Below are 12,646 nucleotides of genomic sequence, written 5' to 3'. Positions count from 1 at the left end.
TCCCCTGGAGGGTGTTTTGGACATGTACACACACACACACACACACACACACCCTGGTAACAGAGAGTGTGTGTACAAGGACACATGCAAAAACATGCACACATATGCATGTATACACATGTAATGGTGATATTTTACTGTTTGTAATAAAACCGAGAAGAACGACGCTAACCCACGCCCCCTCCGACACGTGGGCAGCAGCCGTATGCATCTTACCACCTACACTTTGACGAGTGCAGTGCAGCTCAGCGTTGTGTACGGAGAGACACACCCTGAGAGCACTCTTTTCCCGTCTCTGTGCAGGCGCCATCAATCAGCCAGCAGAGGTCGTAATTGCACCAGTCATGGGAGAGAGACCCCATCTGGCTTAATCCCGCCCATATCTGAACAACAGGCCGATCGTTGTTCATGTGGCCGCTCAGCCTCAGCCGGCAGGCAAAGCCAAGGTTCGATACGATGTATTCGAGATCCCAGCTCCGGTTCCAGCGTGTGTTTTTACCGCTGCGCCGCCTGAGCGGCAGGTTAAGAGTGTTGAAAAGCAATTACAAGCAATTATTGGGTGTCTCTCACCACTGTGTTCCAAACTTTATGAGAGAATTGTTTGGATAAGTCCATGGTTCAGCTTGTTTTTGGGGGAAAAAAAGACCATCCAGACTGTAATCAGTGAAAGGTGCAAAAGCCACTATATGTCATGATATAGGGCTGCAGGAGAGCCAGTCAAGTCAAATTCAGTCAGATTTATTTGTATAGCGCTTTTTACAACAGACATCGTCTCAAAGCACCTTTACAGAATCCAGGACCAACAGACCAAAAACCCCTGCTGAGCAAGCCAAGGGCGACAGTGGAAAGGAACAACTCTCTTAAAGGAACAAGAAGGAACCTTGAGAGGAACCGGGACCCCTGTCATCCTTTGTGGACTGGTGGAGCCCATGACACTGGTGACCTGCATATGTGTGAAGGTACCACTGACACAGGGGCGTATATCGGAATTTTCGAGAGACGAATGAGCCATAAGGGCGACGTTTAAGATCATTTTATCGTTACCCCTTTTCCACCGACGTGGAACGGGCTGTTTCGGTTTGCAAATTTGACTTTGAACTGGTTAAGCGTGTTTCATCTTTCTGTCTGTCTAGCTATCTGTCTGTCTGTCTATCTATAATCTACCTATATGTCTGTCTGTCTATCTATCTATCTGTCTGTCTATCTATAATCTACCTATATGTCTGTCTGCCTATCTATCTATCTGTCTGTCTATCTATAATCTACCTATATGTCTGTCTGTCTATGTATCTGTCTGTCTGTCTATCTATAATCTACCTATATGTCTGTCTGTCTGTCTATCTATCTGTCTGTCTATCTTTCTGTCTGTCTATCTATCTGTCTGTCTGTCTGTCTGTCTATCTATAATCTACATATATGTCTGTCTATCTATCTGTCTGTCTATCCATTTGTCTATCTATCTATCTATCTATCTATCAGTATATGACCTGTTCCTACCAGTCCACAGTCCATTTTCAAAGCTCCTCCAATGAGACGAACTGTTTGATATGACGCAGTAAAGCGAATAAAGTTTAACGTAAAAAAAATGAAGCTTACCGTGACTTATTGTAGTAAAACAGCGAGTGAGGAATGTGATTAGTGGAGGAACTTATGAGCAGTAATAATGAAGAGAAGTTTAGTGCTCCTGTCTCCTTCTTTTACTACATTAAACCACGTTAAGCTTTATTTTCAACCAGAAGCGTTTTAGACTCTGGGAGAAGCTGATTCTGATTCTCACCATTTCTCAGAAGCTGGAGCTGTAACACAAGTTTAAAAGTGAAACAGGGAGGAAAATCCAGATAAACACAGATACATGTGGATGCTTTTAGAATGGGTTTGATGGTTCGCGGTGAGGGCAAAGCGCCAAACGCTTCTCATATGAATGAATTAAAGAAAGTAACAATGGCAACAAACACAAGGAACGGAGTCGCCATCTACGTCTTCTTATCACCAATAGTTGATGCACTTTTTGCATAAAGCCGAACATCTGTAACAACAGCACAAATCCCCACAGATAATCTACACCAGACCTGGGCATTGTACGGCCCAGGTCATTGAGACATCTCCAACCGGCCCGCATGAGGTCCGTGGCAATTAAAAATAATAAATGTCGTAAATAAATGTACATCACACATGCAATATAACAGGATTGTTTTTGACGGGAGCGCTATGTCTTTAAATTTCCAAATTTCTCAAGTTTCGATTGACGTGTGTGCGAGTGTATCCAGCTTCACTGTAATGTGTCAGCGAACAGAACTGAGTGTGATTGACGATCGAGTTTTTAACAAGACATGAACTTACTGAAGTATTTATTTACTGAAGTCAGATGTAAAGCTGTTCAAGGATCACAATTTAGGCTTTAAATCACTGTTATGGTACTTAACAGAAATACAAGAACATGAACGATGTGGAGCATCACACCTGAAGCTTCACTAACTAAACTGCAAAAGCAACAAGGACTTTTTTATAAAGTTTAACACATCCAGGACTGAAACAGTCAGGACCAGCTCTGTGATTTTAAAAAGAATATCCAACAATAACAGAGGACTAAAAAATAGCAAATGATGTAGTGTAATAGTGTAAAGTTTAAAAACCTGCACATTTTGTTCACATTTGTTTTTGAAAAATTAGTTGATTAAATAGTGAAATAATACTGATGTTTTTACTCTGCCTACTTCTTCTGATTGTAACATCTAAACAGTAACAGATGATCAGAACTGTAAAATTCACTGCTTTTTATAAAGAGATAAAAATTAATATTGAGCACAATTAAGTTCACCTTATTGGTCCGGCCCTCCACAACAGTCCCAGTTTCTTATGTGGCCCCTGGGAAAATTTTATTACCCACCCCTGATCTACATGCTCCACCATCATGTTCCTACTCTTTACTTTCGTTGTGCAATGCCCACCGTTGTTGACGCATACCTGGCTCACAAATACTGGTGGACACGCCCGCCAGTTCTCTAAAAGACACCGAAACACCAAGGCACTAGAGTTCTTTCGGTAGAAAGCGCTAGACGATTCTGTCTGCGCTACATACCATAGACACAGAGTGTGTGTGCTTGACTGGCCTGCCTGCAGTCCAAAACAGTCTTCTATTGAAACCTGTTGAGCAGAATGGAGAACAATTCCACTCTGCAACAAAGAATTCCCAGTTCTCAGATTCCAGAGAATTAACAAATAACAGATTCCAAATTCCAACTCCTAGATACACTGGTTCCCATTTTCACTCTTATTTTGGACACCCCCTGGTCCTGTATGGTAAAATAACGTGCGCTGTGTGGGTAATAATATTAGTAATACGGCACAGTCCCCTGCTAGGCCTCCAGCAGCTCCAAATTTCACACTGCCATGAAAACACGGAGAAGTCAAAGCCTGGCAGGAGCTTTCAAACAGACCCCGGAGCTCCGGCAGGGTTAGACTCGCACCCACTCAGTCTCACTGTGTGTGTGTGTGTGTGTGTGTGTTACAAGATGTTTGTGTCCGGGCGGGGGGCTGCATGTGGTTTGCAGGGGTGGGATGTGAAGAAATGTCAGCCTGCATCGCTTCTGTTTGGTTTGACACATTTCGGCGAGAGGGAGTGAGGAGGGAGCAACAGGAACAGCGTGATGAGACCGAGGGAAGCTGGAGATGAAATTCCTACAAACGAACCAGCGAAATACGATTCAAGTCGCTGGTTCAAGCCCCCACCACTGCCAGTTTCCACAGTTGGGCCCTTGAGCAAGGCCCCTTACCCTTAATTGCTCAGACAGTATACTGTCACAGTACTGTAAGTCACTTTGGATAAAAGCATCAGCTAAATTCCAAAAATGTAAAATGACGTACAACCCCAAATCACTGATCAGGCATAACATTATGACCACCTTCCTAATATTGTGTTGGTCCCCCTTTTGCACTGTGTATTCTGACACCTTTCTATCAGAACCAGCATGAACTTCTTCAGCAGTTTGAGCTACAGTAGCTCGTCTGTTGGATCGAACCACACGGGTCAGCCCTCACTCCCCACGTGCATCAATGAGCCTTGGCCGCCCATGACCCTGTCGCCAGTTTACCACTCTTCCTTCCTTGGACCACTGCAGACCGAGAACACCCCACAAGAGCTGCAGTTGTGGAGATGCTCTGACCCAGTCGTCCAGCCATCACAATTTGGCCCTCGTCAAACTCGCTCAGATCCTCACGCTCGCCCATTTTTCCTGCTCCTACATGAAATGTAAGAAATGCTGTATTTTTAGGCGCATGTTCCAAAAGAAAAGCCGTTTGATCAGGAGACGAGAAACAAAACAGTCCACGCCGAGCAGAAACCCACTCAGAGCATTGTGGGAGATGTATAGAGACGTGAGTGCGTGGGTGTGAGCGCGTGGGCATCAGTAGCGGATGGAAGACATTTTTTTTAAAGGAAGCGTTCCAGCGCGGTGTTAGCGGCGGGTCAGAGCCTGCGTGGGTTGTATAAAATGCCCGACACTGCGGGTGAGGTGGCGCGGTGTCCTGCTGCTTTAGCTGAGAATAAATCATAGTTTAAACTTATCAGGGCCGCGGCGTGAAAACAGCAGCCGAGCTTTATACCCGGAGCCGAGCGGCGACTGAGCGGTGAGCACTGTAATTAAAGTGCCAGCGCTGAACCTCACGCCCTTAATGTGCTTAAAACACTGGAGAGAGAGAGAGAGAGAGAGAGAGAGAGAGAGAGAGAGAGAGAGAGAGAGAGGGAGACTTTTTTTTTTTTAATAATCCTTTATTATGACCCAGTCAGTTTTACATCACATATTAACTATCACAACACTTCAATAAATAAAATAAAAAGATAAGAATAAAAGCAAGCAGGCCAGCCACTGCAGTCCTTTAAAATAGTGTAAAAACATTCAGATAATGCTTAAAGACATATAAACGGTCCAGTCTGGCCAAAGAGAGCATAATATCTTTCGCATGAGTCCAAGTGTACTGCCTCTGTCCTTTATGAAAAGTCCTCCAGACATCACACAGTTCATGAGTATCCACTATCTCGCACAGACGTTTGCAAGAAGCCACATGAGGTTCTGCATGGTTTCTGTCCATATTGTCAGCAGTACAGTTACGATCACCACCCACATTACATTGTACTTTTTCAGTCTTAAACCCATCCATAGAATGATAATTAAAGAAAAAACAATCCCCAAAAGAAACCAAGACAAGTAAAAACAACCTAAACCACAACACTGCCATCATCATCATTGCATTCTTTTTTCAGTTTGGTCAGTAATTTCTTTAACCGGTACAGCTCTAACTTGGTAAAGGCCCCTTCTCTTCTGAAATATTTGACATCATGGATAAACTGGAGACTATCTGGAAATTTTTTCAGCTGGACATTCCTGCGCCCTTTAGTGCACTGTAAAAACACTCGGATGTTACCAGCTGAGTACACTGGGGGGGAGGGGTCTTCCTGCGAACCTACTGACCAACCTGAATCAGAGTGATCACCATCACTATCAGAGGAATCATTGTCTACAGCTGGCACATTCTTTTTTTGCTTACTTACAGTACTTTGGGCTCTTTTCTTCCTTTTGGCGGGGGCTTTAAACACTGGGTCCAAGTCCATGTCAGCCCCCTCCTCCAGCTCTAGTGTTCCCACAGGTGTTAAGTCAAGGTTACCATACTGTACCTCCTGGCTTTGATCATCTTGCTTGGGGGGCACCTGCACCGCATCAGTCTGCGCATCCGCCACAGGTACCTCAGCCTGCAAGGTTGTCACCGGCACCTCCACCACAGCACCGGGTTCCTCCTGGTTCAGGTCCACTTTAGGTTGTCCTCCCGAAACAGGTCTAGCCTCCATCAGCTCACCTCTCTCCAGGTCTGCTTCCACGACCAGGGCCGGTGTCCTGGTAGCTGCAGGGGGGCCAGCTTCAGCGGGTGGGGGGGCGTCAGGTTCCAGTCTTCCAGCTCCGTTGCTCACGTTTGCCTCGGACCTATTCTCAGGACAGGCACGGACGAGGTGACCAGTCTGCCCGCACCCAAAACACTTCATCTCAGTATCCGATGATGCGAAGATCATATATTCAAACCCCTCCACCCTGAGCTTCAAAGCCAGGTCCAGGTGCTCAGCCCCGTCCCTCAGTACCATGTATACCAGCCTCCGGAAAGACACCAGGTGTTTCACCAGGGGGGACTTACACCCCAGGGGGATCTTCTTCATATAGGATACCAATTTGCCAAATCGGGAAAGTTCTTGAGTTAATTGTTCATCAGTAATAAACGGGGGGTACATTAGACAAGATGATCTTTTTTGCTGGGGTACCGAGGGGGTACACAGGTGTAAACTGGTCGTGTAATACGATCCCAGTTTGTACCAGTTCACGAGCTCTTTCCACAGTGTTTAAGAAAAGTACAATGGTATTGTTCATACGTGACGCTGAGACGATGTTACCATGTCCGATGACATTCCCGGCAGCCAGGCAGCAGTCTTCCACGCTTCCCGCTCCTGCTCGCCACCTTCACTCCATGTCGGCGTGTTAAACTTTCAAACTGTTACCATTATCTCAGCAGCTCCGCCGGGGTCGGAGAGACCCGCCGCGCTCACACCCGGGGGAATAAAATAAATAAATCTGTAGATGTTAAAACGGAATGAAACGAAATATCGCATCCACAACTTTTGGCAAAACGCCAAAAAGTCGCTCACGAGTTCCTCCTCTCGCTTCACTCGCTCACGCACTCACTTCCGCTCACAGAGAGAGAGAGAGAGAGAGAGAGAGGGAGAGAGAGAGAGAGGACGTATAGTAAAGTCAAACGTTTACGTAAATGAATAATAAATAAATGAATGAAGGAATGAATAAATTAATTAATGGATGACTTGATGAATGAATAAATTACTGACTGAATGGATGAATGAATGGTTAAACTGATTAATTAATGAATGAATTGATTCATTCATGAATAAATAAATGAATGAATAGATGAATAAATGAAATAAGTAATTAATTGATGAATGGATGAAAGAATTATTGAATTCATTATTTAATGGATGAAGGAATTAATGAATTAATGGATGAATGGTTAAATAAACGGATAAATGAATGAATGAATGAATGAATAGATGAATGAATGAATGGATGAATAAATAAATAAATAAATGAATGAATGAATAGGTGAATAAATACATGAATGAGTGAATTAATTAATTAATTAATTAATAAATGAATGAATAGATGAATGGATGAATGAAAGAATAGATGAATAAATAAATAAATAAATAAATAAATAAATAAATAAATAAATAGATGAATGGATGAATGAATGAATAGATGAATAAATAAATAAATAAATAAATAAATAAATAGATGAATGTTGTGTGTGTGTGTCTGTGTGTGTGTGTGTGTGTGTGTGTATGTGTGTGTGTGTATGTATGTGTGTGTGTGTATGTATGTGTGTGTATGTGTGTGTGTGTCGCTTACCACACCCTGAGCAGCGATGAGGGCGGCGAGGGTGCTGCGGCCGGACGTCCCCGGGCTGCACAGGGACAGACGGATCTCCTGACCTTGGATGGGGTGTCGGTCCATGTCCAGCAGCACGGCCTCGGCCTGCTCGGCAGTCTCGTACTCCACCACGGCGAAGCCTCGTACGTGGCTGCCCTCGTCCTGCGCCAGCTGCAACACACACACACACACATCAAAATATTACATTTAAATTAAAGTATTAAAATGATAATCAGCAACACTGAGAATGTGAAGGAGGCTAAGACTATTTTGTGTTTTTTTTGGGCCCCTGAGCAAGGCCCTTAACCTTCTGTAACAGGGCGGACTTACATTTAAGCACTTAGCACATGCTTTTATCCAGAGCGACTTACAGCACTGTGACAGTATACAGTCTAAGCAATTGAGGCTTAAGGGCCTTCCTTAAGGGCCCAACAGTGGCAACCTGGCGGTCATGGAGCTTGAACCAGCGACCTTTCAATTACTACTCCAGTACTTGTAGGCCATTTGTAGCTAAGCAGTTAAGCTTTCGAACTAGTAATCGAAAGGTCGCTGGTTCAAGCCCCACCAATTCCAGGTTGCCACTGTTGGGCCCTTGAGCGAGGCCCTTAAGCCTCAAATGTTTAGACTGTATACAGTCACAGTACTGTAAGTCGCTTTGGATAAAAGCATCTGCTAAATGCCGAAAATGTAAAGGTTGGGGCCTTGCTCAGGGGTCCAACAGCAACAACTTGGGAGTGGTGGGGCTTGAACCAGCGACCTTCTGATTACTAGTCCAGTACCTTAACTGCTGAACTAATTACTATTGCTATCGGCCAGTCGGCATCTACAGACACGGGGAGAACATGCAAACTCCACATGGAACAGACCCAGACCGCTCCACCTGGGAATCGAACCCAGGACCTTTTTGCTGTGAGGCGACCGCCGTACCTACTGCACCACCGTTCCACAGCAAGTCAGGTTAAATGGAGATACAAGTGTGTGTGTGTGTGTGTGTGTGTGTTTGCCCTGTGATGGAGTGGTGACCTGTCCAGGGTGTTTCCTACCAGTGAATCGTACCCACCGCAACCCTGATGGAAACAGCACTGGTTCACTGGTGTGTAGACGCCCGACTGGCCGATAGCACCGCTAGGGATTTGAACCCTGGGTCCTAGTGGTAGTGGACTAGCGGGATTTACCGCAGTGCCGCCCGCTGTACTCAGAAGTCGTAAATGAAAAAATAAATGTATAAACTTAACTCTCAAACTCCCAACGTAATTACCAACCAGCAGTTCTGATTCATCCCACCCTGCTGCCTTTCATACCGGGAACTGAAAACATTCACAATCTAAACATCATTCACACATTTACCCACACACATCACCGCTGTGACTTTCCTCTTCATCGACACGTCTCGTTCTTTTACCGGCGCCGTCACGGAGCCGCCGACCGAGAGAACCGGAAACGGAGAGAATAAAGGAGCTTCGATCGAGCGGCCGCTCTCGGGTCCGTTAGATCTCTGTCTCGTCTCAGGTTCATTTCGGATAATGACCTTCATGTCAACGCTCAGGAAACCCGCAGGCATGAATTATTCAGCGAGGACCGGAATAAAACCTGAAACGGATCGAACTCGACAATGTGTACGAATGTTACCGGCTAATAACATGATGTAACGACGGTCATCCAGGCCTGGATTTAAAATCACACAGCCGGCGTGTAACGGGCTCCGTTCTGGTTCACAAACTTGATTTTGAAAACTAAAAAAACTATAAAAAGGTTCCGAACTGTAAGCGTTCGTTTGCATCCGTGGGCGTGTCAACTTGTAAAGGATAGCGAGCAACACTGGCTGTAAAGTTTACAAAATAAAATACATAAATCCATTTTTGTGTGTGTAAACAAATACTCACAAACTAAACACCGATTATACGACCGTGTGTTTTCCCTGAGTTTTTAGCACGTCCAGTTTTTACCCGATTGCGTTACGCTTCCTCGATACTGATGCTGACCCCTGCCCGGATAAAAGAGAGCGAGACTGACACGCCCCCTCCGACACGTGAGCAGTACCCGATTGCATCTTTTCACCTGAATGAGGTGAGTCCATATGCGGATCAGCTTTGTGTATGGAGAGACACACCCTGATCAGCATTATTCCATCAATCAGCCAGCAGAGGTCGTAATTCGCTCAGTCATGAGCTCCCTATCTGGCTTATCCTTCCCTATGAACAACAAGCCAATCTGTTCATGCAGCTGCCCAGCCCAGCCGGATGGCAGAGCTGAGTTTCGAACCGATGAGTGTGAAATCCCAGCTCTGGTGTGCTAGCGTGTTTTACCACTGCGCCACCTGAGTGGCGGCTGCATGTTTTCTTTTCACTCATGTACTAAACGTCTGCACACACAGAGTCGCCTTCTACGTCTTTGTATCACCAATAATCGATCGATTTTTGCTTTTGCATAATATATATATATACCCTACGTAGTGCACTTCACAGGAACAACAGGGGTGAATGGAACGCTCCTACAGAATCGGCGCTAATGGTTGAAAGACGCTTTCTGAACCAATCAGAGCTTCTGATTGTAATTGTTAGTAAGAAATGCTGTTATTTGCATTTATTCGGTTTGCGTCACACAGATGACGTGGTAATGAAACGCTCGATCGGCTTTCTAACGACTTCCTGTTTTACTTCACGACCGGGAAAAGTTTGGAGGTTTTTAATTATAAGCACATTTACAAAATAACGGATTCTATTCCTAATGGGACGCACGCTTATAAATGTAATAGCATCTGGAAGAACAGAAGCTAAGGTAAGCAGCGGTTATGATGGTTTTTGCTGTGTTTGGGATTTTGGCCGCTGTGCCGTGATTTATCGAGCGCTTTTGTTCTGTAATGAAAACAAAACGTATCAGTTGAAGCTTTTAACTGGAACCTTCTTGTTACAGAAATTACATTCATTTACACAATGAGGAGGAAAGTAAAGACACGAAGTAAAACGGCTAAATACACTCGCTAATCTGTTGTTGTTTTTATCTGAACATACAGATTATTTCTGCGCTACATTTATAATATATGTTTTGTGTAGATTATACTGACTCGTGATTTGACTTAGACTCATATTTTGTGACTTGTGAACATCTCTTCTCAAAGGTAATCTACATTCTACACGCCATCGTGTTAACACTGTTTACTTCCGTTCTCTAATGCCCACCATCAACAATGCACCCTCGGCTCCCAAAAACTGGTGGAAACGGGGCCTGAACGGAAGGAGTTCAAGAACCAGAGTTCTTTTGGTCGAATCGGTCAAACACTGATCCAATTTGCATGAATTAAGTAGAGCGTGTGGACGCCACATGCCAGTACGCACTCCCAAAAACGACTGGACATGCTCCTGATGAGAAGGCTGGATGGTGTCCAGGGGGATCCCCCTCCATGACCTGGATAAGAGTGATGATAATGAGGGATAATGATGCACTGATACAATTATATTACAATTATTTATGATTATTCATTTATTCAATGTCTGTTTTATCACTGATTTATCCTGGTCAGGGTCGTGGTGGATGCAATTCACTGGGCGAAAGGTAGGAAACATTTTGGACAGGTCGCCAGTCCATCACAGGACAAACAAACACACACACCTCTCCAATTAACATATCTGCAAACCCACAACCATCAAACCCAGGACCTTCTCACCGTGAGGTGACAGTGCTACCCACCAAGCCACTTTCTTAACCGCTTATCCAGTTAGGGTCATGGGGGGTGCTGGAGCCTATCCCAGCTTTTCAATGGGCACAAGGCACACAGTAACACCCTGTACCGGGCGCCGGTCCATCGCAGGGCATACACACACACACACACTCATACACACACCTAATCACACCTATTGACTCGAACCGGAGCTTCCGGAGTAAACACACGACGCAGACACGGGGAGAACATGCAAACTCAGCACAGAAAGGACTCGGACCGCCCCGCCTGGGGATCGAACCCAGGACCTTCTTGCTGTTAGGCGACAGTGCTACCCACTGAGCCACCCACTTATTATTATTATAATTACCAAGATTATGAAGTATTGTGTAGCAGTTTTGTTGTTTATTTTGATGTTTATCTACCCAGAGACGCAGAAGCATCTGTTCTCACCTGAGATCATCGTTCAGATTTGGTTTCTGATTCAATAAACAAGAAACTCGAACAAGGAATATCTGAGCGTATGTGCAGCACAGGCTCCAGGCGTAAAAAAGAGCCAAACTCAGTCCCCGAACACCTCGCTCGCTAGTCAGTGGTCCTAAAATCCTCCTAAAACAGACTAACAGCAGCGCTGCTTCACTCACCGCCAGTGCGAACGGGACGAATCTGCATTAGTGTGGAATAAGCGTCAGATCCAGTGTTACAGCTCCACGTGTATCTGTGTTTATCTGGATTCTCCTCCCTGTTTCACTTTTAAACTTGTGTTACAGCTCCAGCTTCTGAGAAATGGTGAGAATCAGAATCAGCTTCTCCCAGAGTCTAGAACGCTTCTGGTTGAAAATAAAGCTTAACGTGGTTTAATGTAGTAAAAGAAGGAGACAGGAGCACTAAACTTCTCTTCATTATTACTGCTCATAAGTTCCTCCACTAATCACATTCCTCACTCGCTGTTTTACTACAGTAAGTCACGCTAAGTTTTGTTCGTACGGCCTAAACATTTTTTGGGGGTTGAGCTTGTAGCCACTGATGCGCCGCTGCTTTCACGTCATCATCACATGAAAATCTTCTTCCCTTTAAAGCTTCTTTAGCGTCCAAAAAGGTAGAAATCAGATGGAGCTAAACCCGGACTATAAGCATCTCTCAGATACGACCGATTACTCCTCCTCCTACTACACCTTCACTGTATTTATAATGGATTATACACCAATCAGCCATAACATTAAAACCACCTCCTTGTTTCTACACTCACACTCCATTTTATCAGCTCCACTTATCATATAGAAGCACTTTGTAGTTCTACAATTACTGACTGTAGACTGTAGCCTGCTTTCACCCTGTTCTTCAATGGTTAGGACCCCCACAGGACCACCGCAGAGCAGGTATTATTTAGGTGGTGGATGATTCTCAGCACTGCAGTGACACTGACATGGTGGTGGTGTGTTAGTGTGTGTTGTGCTGGTATGAGTGGATCAGACACAGCAGCGCTGCTGGAGTTTTTAAACACCGTGTC

At 44.8% G+C, this 12,646-nt stretch overlaps 1 protein-coding gene across 1 annotated transcript in view; it reads right to left on the bottom strand.

Moving 5' to 3' along the window:
• Window positions 1-12,646, bottom strand: part of raver2 (ribonucleoprotein, PTB-binding 2) — a 76,945-nt gene that overhangs the window by 25,635 nt on the left and 38,664 nt on the right. The window contains exon 4 of the mRNA XM_062998168.1: window positions 7,458-7,649. Within this exon, the coding sequence (XP_062854238.1) occupies window positions 7,458-7,649 (192 nt within the window). The remainder of the gene's footprint in view (window positions 1-7,457; window positions 7,650-12,646) is intronic.

The sequence above is a fragment of the Trichomycterus rosablanca genome, chromosome 6 (assembly GCF_030014385.1).
Source record: "Trichomycterus rosablanca isolate fTriRos1 chromosome 6, fTriRos1.hap1, whole genome shotgun sequence".
NCBI lineage: Eukaryota > Metazoa > Chordata > Actinopteri > Siluriformes > Trichomycteridae > Trichomycterus > Trichomycterus rosablanca.
Note: the sequence above shows the minus strand (reverse complement) of the source record. Positions and strands in the feature narration are given on the sequence as shown.